The sequence below is a fragment of the Musa acuminata genome, chromosome BXJ2-2 (assembly GCF_036884655.1).
Source record: "Musa acuminata AAA Group cultivar baxijiao chromosome BXJ2-2, Cavendish_Baxijiao_AAA, whole genome shotgun sequence".
NCBI lineage: Eukaryota > Viridiplantae > Streptophyta > Magnoliopsida > Zingiberales > Musaceae > Musa > Musa acuminata.
Window position 1 is genome coordinate 33028800 of NC_088339.1, and position 18701 is coordinate 33047500.

General features: G+C 42.1%; 4 protein-coding genes across 8 annotated transcripts in view; 1 reads left to right on the forward strand and 3 right to left on the reverse strand.

Moving 5' to 3' along the window:
* Positions 1-303: 303 nt before the first annotated feature.
* LOC135605056 (ervatamin-B-like) lies at positions 304-1508 on the reverse strand. The gene is made up of 2 exons (XM_065094745.1): positions 1047-1508; positions 304-978 (listed from the first exon to the last, which is right to left on the reverse strand). The coding sequence occupies exons 1-2, from the start codon at positions 1477-1479 to the stop codon at positions 395-397; spliced, it is 1017 nt and encodes a 338-aa protein (XP_064950817.1). The 5' UTR covers positions 1480-1508; the 3' UTR covers positions 304-394.
* Positions 1509-2025: 517 nt separating this feature from the next.
* On the reverse strand, positions 2026-2970 carry LOC135605058 (membrane protein PM19L-like). The gene is made up of 4 exons (XM_065094746.1): positions 2811-2970; positions 2519-2738; positions 2400-2445; positions 2026-2328 (listed from the first exon to the last, which is right to left on the reverse strand). Exons 1-4 carry the CDS (start codon positions 2926-2928, stop codon positions 2224-2226), a joined length of 489 nt encoding a protein of 162 aa, XP_064950818.1. The 5' UTR covers positions 2929-2970; the 3' UTR covers positions 2026-2223.
* Positions 2971-4076: 1106 nt separating this feature from the next.
* On the forward strand, positions 4077-8538 carry LOC135584525 (uncharacterized). The gene is made up of 2 exons (XM_065097032.1): positions 4077-4425; positions 7763-8538. Exons 1-2 carry the CDS (start codon positions 4143-4145, stop codon positions 8143-8145), a joined length of 666 nt encoding a protein of 221 aa, XP_064953104.1. The 5' UTR covers positions 4077-4142; the 3' UTR covers positions 8146-8538.
* An 862-nt stretch (positions 8539-9400) lies between these two features.
* LOC103976506 (ABC transporter B family member 11-like) overlaps positions 9401-18701 on the reverse strand; it is a 12449-nt gene continuing 3148 nt past the window's right edge. The window contains exons 3-13 of one of the 5 annotated variants that reach the window (XM_065097028.1): positions 17731-17906; positions 17142-17363; positions 16829-17067; positions 16205-16730; positions 15857-16130; positions 12246-12265; positions 11226-11806; positions 10909-11137; positions 10571-10837; positions 10229-10492; positions 9401-10142 (exon numbers count right to left, since the gene is read on the reverse strand). In XM_065097028.1, the coding sequence (XP_064953100.1) occupies positions 9498-10142; positions 10229-10492; positions 10571-10837; positions 10909-11137; positions 11226-11806; positions 12246-12265; positions 15857-16130; positions 16205-16730; positions 16829-17067; positions 17142-17363; positions 17731-17906 (3443 nt within the window). In that variant the 3' untranslated portion in view covers positions 9401-9497. Of the gene's footprint in view, positions 10143-10228; positions 10493-10570; positions 10838-10908; positions 11138-11225; positions 11835-12245; positions 12266-12609; positions 12620-13083; positions 13094-13670; positions 13679-15852; positions 16131-16204; positions 16731-16828; positions 17068-17141; positions 17364-17730; positions 17907-18701 lie in introns of all 5 variants that reach the window. The other 4 variants (XM_065097031.1, XM_065097030.1, XM_065097029.1 and 1 more) reach the window with 4 other exon arrangements.

Consider the following 18701-nt stretch of genomic DNA (forward strand, 5'->3'; position numbering starts at 1 on the left):
TAACATAATGTTAACAAAAGTTTTATTGATCTAAGAGATGCCACAGCTTAATTAATTTAAGTTACTTGATATAGATGATACATATAGTATTTTAAATATCATGAGTCTAAACTGTAAATAGGAGGATGATTTTTATTTTTTATGAGAGCAATGCATCATAGAGTATTGATAGAGAGGTATCTTTCATCAATGAAGTAGTCTTTAATCATAAATTAAAAATATTAATATTATTTTTAGTTATTCTATTTATGTTTGACTTTCTATCTCCTCTTTTTGGATCCAAATTCTCAACATAATGATTTTTGCCACTACATATTCATAGCTTTATTCAAAAGGTAAAATACAGAGTCCATAATTAGACAAGGTTGGGCGTGACATAGCTCTTCTGTATCTCTCACACGGTTGGGTAAGAAGCAGCCATGGCGATACCACAGAGTCCTTTCGCAGCGACATCCTTCTTCATCAGTATGTAACCATGGTCACCCCAATTGCTGCTCCATGAATTCTTCGCTATCCAATACTTGATCCCACGCGCACCTTTCCCGTATCCCACAACAGTGACCGCATGGTTAAGGTCAGTCCCACAAGGCCCGCTAAAGATCCCACCTGTGTACAACTGGAAGTCGAGTCCACCGGCATCGATGGCTACCGACACAGGTTGGTGCGACACCGCCGCCATGAGTGCTCCCTCGTCGTTCGCCGGGACGTCTTGGTATCCGGCGATGGAGGCCGCGTGATGCGAGAGCTTCTCGAAGTCGCAGCCTCGCTGGTATCCTACGTACGGGTACCTGGCTTCGGTGGTGATGCCTCCCGTTAAGACGACGAAGGCGAAGGCGTTGTTCATCCACCCACCGTTGCAGCCGAAATTGGAGGAGACGCAGTCGACGAGCTCTTGCTCCGACAGATCCATCAACTTCATCTTCTTGATCTTGGTGATTCCTTCTATCGCAGCTACACTGGAGAACGCCCAGCAAGATCCTGTTTTGGTTACAAAGCGATCAAGCTCGATTCGATATATATCGAGAGCAGAGTTGATATCGGCTTACCACAGGAGCCTTGGTCCTTCACCGGAGATACTGCGCCTCGTCTCCGCCAGTCGACGCTACTGGGAACACCGGTCACGTTCTGGTACAAGCAGGGTGAGGCCGGTGGCTTGGAGGCGGCGTTGGGTCGCCTGAGTCCAGTGTGGGTTTCCATGAATTCTTCGTTGGTGAGGTCTGCGAACTGGTTAAGGCCGATGGTGTAGTTGCGTCGGCCGGATTTGCTGAAGGCGTCCACGTACTTCAAGTTCTTGGCGAACACACCGAGGCGGTACGACTTCTCGATCATGTTCTTGTAGGCGCGCCCATACTTGGCCATCCACCTCTCGAACTTCTCCACCACTGCATGGTCTGGAACGCCACCGGAGGCCGTCGGCCAAGTGCTGCAAAAGATGCCACAGACGAGAAAGAAGAGCAGTAGGTTGAATGCAGAAGCCATGCTTGTTCGCAGCAAATGCAGACAATTATTCTGTGCTTTGATGTTGGTGAAATCAATTGCATGCATGCCTGTGTTTATGTAGAGGGATCCAACTACGGGTTGACGAAGACTGCGTCGTTTGTACCCGCTCACGGTATCCATATGTAGCGTTGACAAACCAGCCAAAAGGCGCAAATTAATTCTTGCAGAAATAAAGTAATGTTTTCGTGTTGCTTAATGCGAATTAGCACGCAAGTGCTTAGAATATTGGAAGGTTTTATACTTGCGTAAACATCTTGACAATATTAAATGGTGCATAAAAAATGCTCACACTGGTCACTATAATTCTAAGCATTTGCGTGCTATTTATTTTAATGCATTTTTGATAAAGATATTTAATCTTTCATATTATAATGTCATTTGCTATCTAATCAGCTAATTACTTTTATTTTTAAAATTAATTAGATAATTATTTTTGTTTGATTAATACTTGAATTAGTTGCTGATTTGGTTGCTTAGTTAATGCTTTATTTACAGCTTCGAAAAGATAGTAAGCGAAGCATAAAATACCGAAATCAAAACACCCTTCCATTGAAATAAGATCAGATTAACGAGAACAGTCAAATGTGTGCACGCCCAGCAAATCTACAATTACACAACAAAGATCCCACAATAGCAAGCCAGCTTCTTCTTCTTCTTCTTCTTCTTCTTCTTCTTGATGGGAAACACACAAATAGATACATCAAGGGATAGAAAGGGATCGTATCAACTCCTTGCACTTGCTTGACGTGTAGATGAACCCCCATGAATCACAAGAATGTACACCAACTGTGTCACTGATAGAATGATCAGGAAAGCCTCCATGGTTCTCTGCAAAGCGTCACACACTCTTCCTTAAAGTAATGCGTTCATAGAAAGATGTGAGGATTGCCATTTCTTACCAGGCGTGCATTTCTTCCCTCCAGAACGATCTCCTTGCAGGCCAAACTGCAACCAAATGTGATCGAATTAAGTAGGCATCCACGGGTCAAGTATTGCCATGCGTAGCGTTTGCCATTACCCCATCGCAAGAAGCGTGAGAAGCCATGCAGTGACAGCAGAAGACGCCGCAGGCTGCATGCTGTCGTAGTTCCAGAATCGGATGTGGTTGAATCCGGCGATGGCGGACGCGGCGCCGACCGTGCCAGCGATCAAAGCGAACACGACGAAGAAGCCAGTGGCGAAGTTGCCGATGGGAAAGTATACCGGGGTGAAGTGTGCTGGGAGGGTGAGTTCAGGACCTGCAAGACTCGAGAAAACGGATCAGCAATGGCGAGGTCGGTCTTAGGGTTGATCCGAACGAGGTGTTGTACCTATGATGAAGCCGCGATTTATGGCCACGTTGATGGCCCATCCTCCGATGGCAGTGACGATGACGTACATGCAGAAGTTGAGGAAGAGAAGAAGGGACGCCACGGGCTTCAGTGCCATGGTTCCGAGGGTAGAAGAAGGCTGGTGTTTCCCTTTCTTCTACTTGTTAGTCTGCAGCAGATGGAGATCAGAGGTCTCAGCTTATATCCATGCCGATGCACAGCTTGTAATGTTCTTTGCTTGCCCTGACTCGGTGTGTTTTGTGATCTGTGGGGTACCTAAACGTTAAACAAGACTTCTATCGGAAGGAAAGGAGCCTAAGCCTTGAAGGGGAGGAATAGTACAGCCTACTCGGATCTCTCATCTTTCCACGTTAGCTTTCTTCTATCTGTTCCATGTTTTCTTTTCGGTAGAGGCAAACGCAGCATTTTTTGACGAGCTTAAAGGAGAGTCGGGAAAGATGAGAGATCATTTGGTGTCATTACTCTTTCTCGCTGCAGGCAAATCATGGTCTCTAAACAATCTGAACAGTGAGCAGTTTCCGGCAAGCGGCAGCTTTATTTCTCTTCTATTATTCAAAGAAAGAATACTTAGTAAAACAAATGTATCCAGTATTATTCACATCAGATGTAATAAATACCCCAACTTATTCCCACATTAAAAGTGAATTAATAAAGTTTAATATAGAAGTATATCTTTTATGCTAAATATATTGAAAAAATCAGTAACTAAATGGGCAAATTCGTCAAAAAAAAAAATCTTAGTATTTTTTATTTTCTAGAAAACGATATTATCTTAACTTTTAACTCATCGACCACTACCTCCTTCGTTACCTCTATGCATTACCCTCACCCTCTCACAATAATATATGAGTTAATTGGATATTTGTGACTCGTGCTATTCTTGTTTCCTCGTCTTTTTTCACGATCATTTGTCTCTACCAACACTAATATTATTTATCTCTCCGAACAATAAGAATTATTAGATGGTGGTGAAAAGATGATCTTATCTTTTAAAAAATAAATAATGTTATACGAAAATAAATCAAAAGGGGGAATTTTATGGGAAAAAAAAGGGTAAAAAGTTGATATGTTTTTGAAAATTTTTCCCGACTAAATTTCAAATTTCAAAATGTATCTCAAAATAATTATATTTAAAATGATAAAAAATAAAACTCTATTAAAATAATAATAAAATACGTAATTCTTTTGCCGACACTGTCTAAAGCCATCAATAGTGGCCAAATTAAATACCTCGCAATCGTCTAACTCATAGCTCGTTCTGTTAGTCTCGCGGTAGGCCATCGTCGTGTTGTGGTAGAGGAGGAGGCCCCGATGATCCAGTTGCTGTTCGCGCTGCTGCTCGCGGAGGTGGCCGTGGTGGGGGTGCTCCTCTTCAACACCCCGCTCCGCAAGCTAGCCCTGCTCGGCCTCGACCGCCTCAAGCGCGGACGTGGCCCCCTCGTGGTGAGGACCATAGCCGCCACAGGTCTTGTGGTTCTCGGATCCAGCCTTTACAGCATGTCCAAGATCTGGAGCCGATCCGACCAGATCGGCGCCCTCACCCCCACCGATCAGGTCCTCCATAGCCGGCACTTTCTCGAGGCTTCCCTCATGGGTGCAGAGCTCTTCTCCTTCTTTCTCTCGTTTAGGGCTTTTGGTTGTCTTCTGATCGAGTAGTATTGTCTGGATTTCTTCTTTGACTTCAACACGTGTCTCGTCAAATTGCTTGTCCGCCAACGCCGGCAATCGACAATTCTGGTTAGGGCAGAACACAAACTAGCATATGAGGTCGAGACTTCGTTGGACCTATTCCAGTCTCAAACCATCTTAGTTGAGTGATCTTGACTATTAAGTGGTCTTGGCAATGTTATGATGCATACAACAACGACTTAATCTTCATCTTCAATGATGGATTGGATACGATAATGAGTCAATTGACATCATCGACAGAGCCTCCATATATTAACCCCGATCATCTCGTGGTAGTACCGGCCAAATAAAGATAGTATTTAGCCCTTTGATTCAACTATAGAGCTAACTTGATTCTGTTAGATCCTTGAATGATCATTTTGAGGGGGCTTGATGTCACGCCCTGGTCAAATTTATATGAAACCTCTTCACGTATATGTGTATCATCTCCTATAATGATTTGATAGAGTAAGTTGGGATCAATAAATTTCAAGAGTTTTAACATGAATCCTACTTAGAATATCTTTTGATGCAACCAGGTCTGGCGACCAATAGCAGCCCCAAATTATATAATAGGAGACCCAAGAAAGTCATCATTATATTTGGAGAAGATGGATAGGGAAGCCAATAAGAAACTTTTTGTAGCAATACTTTTATTTTTATTGGCTATTTTGAAGGATCTTTATAGTGTCTGAAAGTCCTAATATGCGTATAGCAAAGGATAGGTTAGTCATTTTTCTATGATGCTTGTGTTTGAAGAATTATATATTTAGAGGGATTTTGTGGAGGGTAGTATCAGCTCTTAAGTGCATCATGTAAAGGATAATAAAGCTTTTATTTCTCAGTTTATCTTCTTCCATTGCTGTCTTTCTCTTCTCCCCTTTTTCTCCCTGTTCTGCTAAACTTTTTCTTATTACTTTTCCTTTGGGATCTTTTTTGACACTCTACTATGACTTACCACTATTGTGTCCATCCATCATGCCTTGCTGTCTATCTCCTTGTCTAGCTACAAAGAGTTGGATGTTTATTACGATGCTAATCACTACTTTTCCTTTGGGATCTTTTTTGACACTATACTATGACTTACCACTAGTGTGTCCATCCATCATGCCTTGCTATCTATCTCCTTGTCTAGCTACAAAGAGTTGGATGTTTATTATGATGCTAATCACTTCTTGTATGAGTCTCCATTGGCATAATTAAAGAAGTTATTTTCTTATGCTACTGCCTGCTGATCAATGACAAACTTATTTTCCATGCATGACAAGGTTGCCCAAAGAGCCCACCTAAAGTTTTGATTGACAACACCTAAAACCAGTTGGACATCAATGTAACCGGTGATTACACTTATGTGCACGAGGGATTGTCAATGATCCGAACATTACCAAAGATTATACAAGCTATACCAACAATGTTCTCCCCCATTTTGCAGTCTCCAATAGTAGTTAGTATTCGCCACAAGCCCAAAGAAGGGCCAATCAAGATTTTGAACCTGAAGAGATTAATTGCATCTTGGCAAACTACACCATGGAAGAAAAATATTACAACCCACCGTAGCATCTTGAAGCCTTCAAGAATGACATGATTAGCTTTAAGTGACCCCGTGAAGGCCTAGGTTATTCTCTGAATTTCTTCTTAGTTGATAATATAGAAACTAAAACAAGCAGCAAAAGGTATATTCCCTTGTAAGAGTATCAGAGTACAATTCACCTTAAATATAGGTTTGTGTTGGTAATAGAGCAGCAAATGTGCTAAGTTGATGTTTGCTAATTGCTGGTGGCAGTGTCCTTTCTAATTTATTCTCCTTTTTCCTTTTCATTGTAGAAGCAGTTTTCTTCCTTCTAATCTTCACTGTACCTTCTGTTATTCCTTTCTGCTCTATAGTTTGTGTGCTATTTACTTCTATAATTTAGGTAGAAATTAATAAGTGTATTCATGTGTGTATAACTTTGACGTCTGATCAGTGAGCTTACTCCACTCTATAGATTGTATAGTTTGCTGGTGAGTCTAAGATAGTTCGGATCTCTTGGATTAGTGAACAAATTCAGGCACTCAAGTATTACAAGATTGGTTGGTCCCTTGTATTAAACGGATATGATCTCAACAGGAACTAGTGGAATGGGCATGGCTCGACCAGTTCATGTCACATTGAACTTTGTGCCATCGTGCCATACCAAAACAAAAAGAAAGTGCATACTCAGTGGGCTCCCGCCAATGCAGGGTCGCGGGAACGTCAATATATGCAGTTATACTTTTAAATATTTAAAAAAGCTATTTCCGTGACGTGAACCCTGGTCTTCTAGGTCGTAAAGGAGCTTCCTACTGTTGCACTGAGGCTTAATATGTACCCAATGCCCTACCAAAAGACTGTTACAGTATTCTAATTATCACTGTTTATGGGATAGGACCATCATTCTCATTGGCACAAATTATATATGCTTCTATTCTAAATGCTCATGTGTTTTGGCCCCTGTTAAACTGAACATATCAGTACTTAGCCTCAGTCAGGCTTAATCAAAATGAACCTTAATTATTGTGTAGGGGCTGGAAAGTATCAATCAGTACACACTTAAACAATATTTTATTTTTCATATTCTACTGTAATATTCACATATTACCTTCTAATATTGAGAAGATTGCTTGAATGGAAAATCTTATCATTCTACAGGTCTTCATGTGTATCACCATAAGAAATGGACGATCATAAAGGATATTATAACAATTCAGCATTATTATTAATACAAACGCTCTAATATTGCAAAGGCATCATGTGCTAATCGTGATCAGAAACTTTTCAGAATCATTATATATTTATTCATGGAAACACCTCAATCCTTTGTACAAGTCATTCACAGCCTCACAAGGGAGGATCTAGCATGCATAAACCCTGTAATATTGCCCCTACAGTGGAATATCTAAACTCTTATATTCGATCCAAGAGATATAACGCAGGCAAACTAAGCTTGACTAATAAATTGTGATCATCTTAATTTTGGTCATGTTGTTTTCTGTTTTGACAAACTTTATTGTAGCCTGCAGTTTAGCTTTTTTGATGGTCATTTACAGTTGAAAAGTGAGGCACTAGCCGAAAATTAGGAATTCTTGGATGGAGACCAAGCAATATTATCGTACATTTTTTACTTTAAATATGTTCATTGAATGTCAGGATTTTTTCTGCTCTATTTTAAATGCTAGAACTGATGCAAATATGGTTTTTTCATTTGTTCTCTCTGAAAATGGAAATCTTTCTCTTTTTTTTGCAGGATATTCGTTGTTTCTTGCTCTAATTATTGACCGTCTTCACCATTACATAAGAGAGTGGCGTGGGTTAAGAAAGAGCATGGAGGCTGCAATGAAGCAGAACAGATTATTAGAAGAAGCGAAAAGTGGGAAATTAGATGAGATAAAAGGGCGTGAAGAAAAGATCACGAGTCTCAATGAAGGGATACAGCAATTAAAATTCGCTTCAGAAGAAAGAATGAAAGAGGTAAAGATGGCAGAGGCTAATGCCATAGCTCTGAGAAAACAATCTGAAGGGTTGCTTCTTGAATATGACCGCCTCTTAGAGGACAACCAAAACCTGCGGAGCCAATTGCAATCAATTGATCACCATTTGTCACATTCTGATAGCAAGAAAAATGCATGAGCAGAATATTGCATTGGTATGTGGGTAAGTACAATCTGCCGCTCATTTACAGTTTTGTTATCATGGTGTCGATTTAGTTTTGAGCTCTTTGGTTTGCACATGGTCCGATTAAATTATCCATGATTTAGTGTTGAGCTATTTGGTAGCCTTCTTCCAGGGTTACACATGATCCAGTTAACTTATCCATAACTGCAGTCACACAAAGCATCTAATATTTGGGGTTAGTACTGTAAAGAAAACCCAATCTTTAGACGGGTGGTTTGATTCATCCATTGTCCATGGGATTAGCAATGTCATGCTCTATTGACTCTACTGTGCTTAAGCAGACTCCACCCCTCAGAATTGCATGTCTTTTGCATACTATTTCTATTATCAAATTTTTGTTTCTTCTCAGTGCAATTGAATGATGCATTAACTGGAGATCAATAGTATTTCTCGGCACCAATATTAGAAGCTAACCTCTCTTTGGCTGTATGCTATATAACCAAAATGCTGACACATCCATTTTTTTGATATACATTCTTGTGTGCCTTTTTCTAGTCTCTCTCTCTCTCTCTCTCTCTCTCTCTCTCTCTCTCTCTCTCAGACACACACAGAGGTAGCTGCTACTGTGATGTGCATGGGCCAATTTATCTGTGCTTTTCTTGATGACTGATTTACAATAAACTTCGTGGCTTGGTGAATCTTAAAGAGTAACCTTGTTGCCTCTGACAGGCTACTAGTGCAATGGAATCTTGCCCAATGGATAGGATACAAGATATGTTTAGGTATGTCCAACCCAGTTTAAAACTGTTGGTCTCTTGGTTTACTTTTTGGTTTTGAATGGTAGCAATAGAAACTGATAGTTGCTTTGGTTTCTCTGTACATATATATATATATATATATATATATATATATATATATATATATATGACTGCGTATCATTTATTTTCAACAAGCTCACCCTCTTATACTTGTACGGTGGTGGTATTGTGCTGTTGACGCGGTTTCTACTGTATGGACAGTAGCGTGCATATGTTTTTCTCCCAGTGTTGGGAAATGCTCCCTTGGGATGAATAACGAGATAGATTAATCATATCATGGTCTTCTAAATGCAAGAGCATATAAAAAGAAAAACTTTAATGGAACAAATTCCAATCTTATTTTTTTGAACTGGTATTTGTCTTCTGCATGTTTTCAGTGATTTTTTTTAAAGCTAATACAATAAAAATTTTAATTGGAGTAATTTTGGAGGCGAAACAAATTGCAATACAATTAAAAAGGTATTTGCATACCCATTGGATCCAACCTGCCAATTGAGATGACTTTGTCGAACAATCAATCGTAACCACCACAGCATTCTCCTCCACTCCTCACGTGGAACTAGTTTGCAGTGCAACAAGAGAAGCGTAGATGCCATTCTGGATCCCCATCAACGTATCGTGTCGCCCTTTCTCGGCCACGACGCCGTTCTTCACCACGGCGATCGTCTCAGCTCCTCTGATGGTCGACAACCGATGAGTGACTATCACGGCGGTCCTCCCGACCATGATGCGGTCCAACGCTTCCTGCACCACGCGCTCCGACTCGGCGTCCAGCGCGCTCGTCGCCTCATCCAGCAGCAGCACCCTCGGGTCCTTAAGGACCGCCCTGGCGATGGCGATCCGCTGCTTCTGCCCGCCCGACAGCTGCACCCCTCGCTCGCCCACGCTCGTATCGTACCCCTGCGGTAAGCCCGAGATGAACCTGTGCGCGCCGGCGGCCTCCGCTGCCGCCACCAGCTCCTCTTCCGACGCTGGTCCTTGCTTTCCGTACTCTATGTTGGTTCGTATAGTGCCGTTGAACAGCACCGGCTCCTGGCTCACCAAGCCCATCTGTTGCCTCACCCAGCTCACCTTCAGCTTCGCAATGTCCATCCCATCCAAAGAGATTGTGCCCGCTTCAGGATCGTAGAACCTCTCCAGGAGCGCAATGACCGTGGATTTCCCGCTGCCGCTCTCGCCGACGAGCGCCACAGTCTGCAGAATACCAAGAAGAAGAACAACAACAATAAGAAGAAGAAGAAGAAGAAGGTGACCTCTCCAGTAAAGCTGATGGATTCTACCTTTCCGGCGGGCATACTCAAGCACAAGTCTCTAAAGATTTGCACGTGAGGACGGGATGGATATCTGAAGCTGACATGGTGGAACTTGATGTCTCCTCTCACGTTCTGCAACACCTCGCCCTCGTCGGTGCTCGAATCGATCTTCGACTGCCGGTCCAAAATGGCAAAGATAGAACGAGCACTATCCCGGGCGTTGTTGATATCGCTAGCAGCTGTGCTTGATTGCGAAACTCCAAGGGCTGCCAAGGTTAGCGCAAAGAACACCTGCCATTGGAAAGAAAGAATGAGAGAAGAAGAAGAAAAGGAATACACGATATGGCGAAAGAAAGATTCACCACTTACCCTGAACACCTGGGCGAAGTTTGCTTGGGCGTCGTGCACAAACCGAGCTCCTATGTAGAAGCAGAGAGCATACGTGCAGTACAGAGCAATGAACGAGAAACTGTAGCCCAAGCCGCTTATGATCCCTTGCCTCTCTCCATTTCTCATGGGAGCTTCGCATTTCCTAAGGTAAGCATCCATGACATTCTGCTCTCCACAGAACGAAGCCACGGTACGGATGCTGGCGACCGCATCGCTTGCCACTTGACTTGCTTCTTCGTACATTTTCTGCAGCACACAGTTTGCTAAAGAATTCATGAAGAGAGAGAGAGAGAGAGAAGCGGGGTGCTGGACATCACCTTTGCATCTTCACTGAATCCACGAAGAAACTTTATCTGAGCATATTCCTGCAGACTTAACAAAGGTAGCAGGACGAGGACTATGAGCCCCAACTTCCAGTTTGCTAACAGTGCTATCACAAGCCCTGCGATACATGTTGCGATGTTCTGGACTACAAGGGACAAGGAATCTCCGACAAGCTTTCGCACGGTCGAAGCATCTGCTGACAACCTCGCGCCGATTTGCCCGCTGCAAAGAGAAGCACATGAGTGAAATGTTTGTGGGTATTGGAATTGAGTGACGTACTACCGAGACTCAAAGCATGGCTAAGTCATACCTGGTATTGGAAGGCTTGTCAAACCAGCCGATCTCTTGGTGCACCAGCCTTTCGAACGACAAGGAACGTACTCGTTCGATCAGCTTCCCACCAGCCACTCCAAAGAGGTAGTGCTGCGCCGGCACCACAAGGAAAGTGACCACTCCGAGAAGAACAAACATCACTGCCCAAAACTTGGAGTCCTTGCGGAGTTCATCTGGGGGTTCGTAGAATGTCTTGAGCACGCTTGAAATAACAATCCCGAACACTGGGAAAATGACGCCATTTATGGCAGCCACTATGGATCCCAACACAAGCACAGGCGTCTCGGGCTTGTTCAGATAAGCCAGTCTTCTAACAGAAGCTTTTTTGTCCATCTCGTCCTCGTCGGCACCCTCTTCGTCGAGTCTGTCTCCTTCTGGGCGGGAACCCTGCGTGGACAAATTACTGCCGACGGATATCCTGGAGGACAAATTACTGCTCCCGGACCGTCTTATATAACTCCTGGCATCAGACTCTGGAATCATTGATTCTTCCTCTTGCTCAGGGAACTCTTGCAGCCGTATTAACCGGGAGTAGGAGCCATAAGAATCCTTGATCAACTCTGATAGGGATATAAAGAGAAATAATCTTTGTATAGGAATAAATACTAGAAAATCATAATACGCAGCGGAATAAAATGGAAACACAATCAAACAAAACACCAAGATATACGTGGAAAACCCCTTCAATGTGAAGGGTAAAAATCACGGGACAAACTAGAGATAATCCACTATGAGAATAATGAATATACAAATCTCAATCTCTTGCCCAAAACCCTAGCAACAACCATAAGAGAATAACTGGGATATAAGGATTATGTCACTGCCCACAATATCTTGAACCTCCCCAAGTAATCACAGCAAGAGTCTACTATAGATTTGATCTAACCTGAGGTGAGAACACTGCTAGATGATTGAGAACAATCTCTCTGCGTTGTCCTTGTCTTCTTTCCTTTCTTTCTCTTGTTTTTCTGTCTTGTTCTTCTCTCTTTGTTGCTACGAGGATGTCAACGTTGCTGCCTTTTTCTGCTTCTAAAACGCAGCCCCCACACCCTCCTTATATTGATATAGGGTTAGATCAAAGAGGTGTGGGTTGTGGGCTGATTAAGCCCACCATGGGCTGAACCCACTTTGGGCTGCCAGCCCAACAACCTCCCCCTTCAGCCCATAAGGGAGGCTGTCCCATGACTCCTCAATGTGAAGCCATGCTGATCAACTGTCGGCATATCTCCTGTCTTTCTTTTGGTAAGGTCTTCGTCAACATTTGGTAGCAGCACCAAATCATAAGTGTGGTTCTTCTGAAGAGCATTCATCTCTTCCTGCATAGCAACTAACCACTTCTCTTTCTGCTCACTCTCAACTGCTTCATGGTAACTCTCTGGTTCACCTGCATCAGTAAGCATCACATACTCATCTGTAGAGTATCTTCTGGAAGGTTGACGTTATCTAGAAGATCTTCTCAACTGAGGTTCTGCGGGAACTTGCTCTCCTACTTCTTCTTGCTCAACATGTCCTGTAGGTAAATCAACATCAGGCTCTACACTATTTTCCTGCATATCTCCCCCATCACCCTGATATACTAGAGGAATAACTGGGTCACAATATGCTAATCCTTCTGCAGAAGTCTTGGTTGGTGCCTTCTTCTTCAAATCCTCAAAGGTTTGATCTTCAAAGAAGACCACATCTATGCTCCTGAACACCTTCAGCTTTTCTGGATCCCAAAGCCTGTAACCAAACTGATCATATGAGTAACCAAGAAAAATACATTCTTTAGACTTACCATCCAGCTTGGACATCTCATTATTTAGAACATGTGCAAATGCACGACAACCAAACACTCTCAAATGCCTGTAGGAAACATCTTTCCCTGACCATACATGCTCTGCAACATCACCATCTAGGGTTGTACATGGTGATAAGTTGATCACATCAACTGCAGTCCTCAAAGCCTCATCCCAAAACCTTTTGGGTAGCTTGGCCTATGAAAGCATACATCTGATCTTTTCCATGATGGTGCGGTTCATCCTCTCTGCAATTGCATTATGCTGAGGTGTACCAGGAACTGTCATCTCATGTTGGATCCCATGTGACCTGCAATAGTCATTAAACAATCCCGTATACTCACCACCATTATCTGATCTTATGCATTTCAATTTCCTTTCTATCTCCCTTTCAACCCTGGCATGAAACTCTTTGAAGACATTAATAACCTGATCTTTGGTCTTCAAAGCATAAGTCCAAACTTTCCTGGAAAAATCATCTATAAAAGTGACAAAATAAAATGCACCACTTATACCAAGAACATCAACAAATCCTCCAGGAGTTTTTGTCCTCAAAGGACCACATACATCTGTATAAACACGGTCTAAGACATGCATTTTTCTAGACAAAGCAGCACTAGCAAATGAAACTCTATGTTGTTTACCAGTCAAACTATCAATACAAGGGTTCAGATGTATACCTCTGAGATCTGGCAATACCTCTCTCTTGGAAAGAGCTTGCAGCCCCTTCTCGCTCATGTGTCCCAATCGTCTATGCCACAACTCCTGAAGTATTTCTCTGTAGCATTTAACTGATCACCATAAGCTTTAGCTTGCAACCTGTACAAAGTATGACATTTCTTTCCACTAGCTATAACAAGAGAACCCTTACTGAGCTTCCATTGCCCTTTGTGAAATCTGCTTTCATACTCTTCATCATCTAGTCTTCCAACTGAAATTAAATTCAGCCTCAAGTCAACCACATGTCTCACATCCTTAAGTACCAACTTGCAGCCAAGGTTGGTCTTTAAATGGATATCACCCATGCCAATGATGTCTGCTGTACCATAGTTGCCCATCTTGACAACACCAAAGTTTCCAGACCTGTATGTAGCAAAAAACTCTCTCCGTGGTGTAGCATGATAAGAAGCACCTGTGTCAATCATCCATTCAAGATCCTGACATACACAAGAAAAAATATCATCAGAAAGAGACAAAATCAAATAATCACCACCCTGCACTGTAGCTGTAGTATTATCCTTTGACTCTGTAGACTCCATTTCTTTTCCCGTTTTCTTGTTCTTCTTAGGTTGCTTACATTGGTTCTTGTAATGTCCTTTCTCACCACAGTTATAGCAAACAATATCTTTTCTTGATCTTGACTTGCTCCTACCCATACGTGAACTGCTTCTAGACTTTGACCTTCCTCTGTTCTCTGAGATAAGTGCCTGTGAATCATTCCGAGATGTTACCGAACTCTTTCTTCTCAACTCCTCATTCAACAAACTGCTTGTTACTTGACTCATAGTGACAATACCATTTGGAGCAGAATTACTAAGGGAAACCACCAGTGTCTCCCAACTTTCTGGTAATGAACAAAGAAGTAACAATGCCTGCAACTCATCATCAAGAGACATTTTCATAGAGGATAACTGATTAGTAATACTCTGCATTTCATTCAAATGCTCAGAAACACCCTCTCTATATTTTAGGTTCACAAGTTTTCTAATCAAAAAAGCTTTGTTGCGAGCTGTTTTTCTTTCATAGAGACTTTCCATTTTTTTCCAAAGAGAATATGCAGAAATTTTAGTAGAAACATGGTGAAAGACACTATCATCAAGCCACTGTCTAATAAACCCAATTGTTTTTCGATCTAACCTCTTCCGCTCATCATTTGTCATAGTTGTAGGTTTTGCACTATCCCCTGTAAAGGTCCATACAAATCTTTGCAATACAATAGATCTTCCATTCTTGGTTTCCATATCATCCAATTGTTTCCATTCAAACTAATCATGCGAGAAACATTACAGGCCTCCATGTTCAAATACAAAAATTAAATCACCAAAACCCTGCTCTGATACCAGTTGATGGGGATATAAAGAGGAATAACCTTTGTATAGGAACAAATACTAGAAAACCATAATACGCAGCGAAATAAAATGGAAACACAATCAAACAAAACACCAAGATATACATGGAAAAACCCTTCAATGTGAAGGGTAAAAACCACGGGGCAAACTAGAGATAATCCACTATAAGAATAATGAATATACAAATCTCAATCTCTTGCCCAAAACCCTAGCAGCAACCATAAGAGAATAACTGAGATATAAGGATTACGTCACTGCCCATAATATCTTGAACCTCCCCAAGTAATCACAGTAAGAGTCTACTGTAGATTTGATCTAACCTGAGATGAGAACACTGCTAGATGATCGAGAACAGTCTCTTTGCGTTGTCCTTATCTTCTTCCCTTTCTTTCTCTTGTTTTTCTGCCTTGTTCTTTGTTGCTATGAGGATGTCAACGTTGCTGCCTTTTTCTGTCTCTTTTCTGCTTCTAAAACGCAGCCCCCACACCCTCATTATATTGATCTAGGGTTAGATCAAAGGGGTGTGGGTTGTGGGCTGTGGGCTGATTAAGCCCACCATGGGCTGAACCCATTTTGGGCTGCAAGCCCAACAAACTTAGCATGCGAACCTGCATGTGTCGATGTTGCAGTTCTCCAGATCTGTGAAGCTACAGATTTCCGAGAGGTTTCTGTTTCCACGTACCTTGTTCTACGAGTTCTCCACGAGACACGACCGAGATCGTGTCGGCACAGATTTCCGAGAGGTTTCTGTTTCCACGTACCTTGTTCTACGAGTTCTCCACGAGACACGACCGAGATCGTGTCGGCATTCTTGATGGTGCTCAGGCGATGGGCGACGACGATAGTGGTTCTATTCGTCATGACCGTCTCCAAAGCCTCCTGCACTATCCGCTCCGACTCAGCGTCCAATGCGCTTGTTGCTTCATCAAGAAGTAAGATCTTAGGGTTCTTCAGAATGACTCTCGCGATCGCTATCCTCTGCTTCTGCCCACCCGAGAGTTGCGTGCCATGCTCGCCGACCATGGTGTCAAGCCCCTGCAGGAGACGGGAATGAACTAAGAAGATGAGCATTTGGTCACATGTTGGTGGGTAGGTGTTCTCCGGGTTACGTTTGGCATCTTGTCGATGAACTTTGCAGCATTAGCGAGCTTAGCTGCTCTCTGAATCTCTTCAGCTGTTGCACCTTCCTTTCCGTAGGCGATGTTCTCTCTAATAGTCGTGGTGAACAAGACAGGCTCTTGGCTGACGAGTCCAATCCGTTCCCTCACCCATTTCAGCCTCAGCTCCTTCAGATCAATGCCATCGATCAGTACTTGACCGGCCTGGGGATCGTAGAACCTCTCCACCAGGCTGATCACAGTTGACTTCCCGCTGCCGCTCTCTCCAACTAAAGCCATGGTGGTGCCACTTGGTACGAACAAGGAGAAGCTATTAAATATCAACTGGTCAGGCCTCGCTGGGTAGCTGAATCGGACATCTTTTAACTCAACGTCGCCCTTGATATCTTCCAGCACGATCCCACTCGTGTCGTAGACGTCGATCTCGGGCTTTCGATTGATCGTCTCGAACATTTTGTACGCTGCAGCTTGGCCTGCCGAGAACGCGGTCAGACATGGCGATGCCTGACCTAAAGACCTGGTGAAGCAAATAAATCGAGAGAAGACAAGAGAAATGAGCCTAATTCATAGTTATTTTTCCTGCAAAAACAAACTGGTGCCGGGGATGTGACTTACATTGCACCAGTCGTGACAGTTACCATGCAATTGAAAACATCTGCTCCTATGTATCCTTTCTCGATGATGAGCTTGGCACCGTACCATACAGCCAGACCGTAGTTGCAGAAAATGATCATTAGAACGCAACCGATGCCCACCCCAGCAGCGATCCCTTCTTGGACAACAGCTCCATACGCTTTCTTGATGAGCTGCTTGTAATCGTCGATTGCTTGCTTCTCACCATTGAAAGCTGCAACCTGAGATTCATTCAAACAAGGATTATAAACAGCTTCACCTTAAATGCGGAATGCAGCAGAGAATCTTTACGTACTGTTCTGATGGATCCAACTGTGTGTTCGACAACAATGCCGGCTTCAGCATATGCCTTTTGGCCGCGGGTTGATGATCTGAATATTATCAATGACATGGCGGCACCGGCAATGACGGTGAGAGGTAAACTCGCTATCAGGACAAGTGACAGAAGCCAACCTTTGGTAAATGCAACGACAAAACTACCGAAGAAGGTTGCAGCTAATTGCAGACATTTTCCAACCTGAAAAAGACAGATAAAGTGATTCTTAGGAAGATAATGATTACAGCAGATGTCAACATATAACTTGATCTTTAGAAAGGGACTTGCATATGTCAAGATAATGAATGCATCAATTCTCAAGATTCTGTAAGAAATAACCTACAACATGTTTCATATACAATTTGTCCATGCAGATTAAAAGATAGCTTTACAATCGAAATGCATTTTAAAAGGAGTTATAAGAAGATCTTAATTAAGTACGACTTTTTTTACATTGAGTCTCAATGATGGTATAATATCCATATAGCTTGAGGCTAAATTGTTGAGATATTACCACCTTGTTATAGAGATTTTAGGGCTTCATATTGAGAAAAAATTCGATACGTACCTTCTCACCTATTGCATCTTGAATAAGTATTGTATCTCCGGACATTCTACCAATCACTTCACCAGTAGAAGTTTCATTATCAAAGAATCCAATTTCCTGTCTTAGTATTGCTTTCAAGTACAAACCACGGATTCGTGTTGCCTGCCTTTCTCCGGTTATCATCCAGCAAGCCACCTCTGTCACCAAAAAAAGTTCACTGTATTTAGGCGAGAATTTTAGGTGTAGGGGGAACAATTGTTTCATGATGTATCAAAAGACATCAATCCTTCTAGTCCACACAAAATGATACATCAATTGCCCTGATTCAGTAAAAAAAGGCTAATTATAGACCTAATCAAACAGCTGAGAAACTATCTCATTCTTTAGATATATTCAGCAACAAATTAGGCGTCAATCACGACCAATAGTTTCAGAAATTTATAATTGGAAGGTGAATGGCACAACATACTTGTTAGTTGATCAAGACATCTTCAAATCAATGTAGCAGATATTGTCAAGATTCGTGTGACCAAGCCAGTGGTCTTTTTTGGCATTATACAAGCAAGTACTTTGTTGAAAAATAAGATTAATTATCTTATACATTGTATTGACAAAAAAATATTATAAAATGATGTGTGAAAAATCCATGTGACTTTTCGTGACATGTTAAGGAGGATATTACAAAAAGATCCATAATAGACTTATAAAATTTTCATATGGTATGGTGTCTTCTAGAATGATAAGGAGGATGATCATAAAATCCACCTTATCAATTGGGAGACGATTTCCAGCCCTAAAGATGTTGGTGACCATGGTATCCAAGATATTTTTGTTATGAAAAAAAAAAAAAAAACTCTTTATGTTAAAAGAATTCTCCCTATTCTCAATAATAAAAACTGTTTTGGGCCCGCATTCTTATTCCCAAATATGATCAATTAAATCTCTGGTATTTGTCTTAAAAGAAATCTCTCTTGGACTCGAAAAAAATCTTT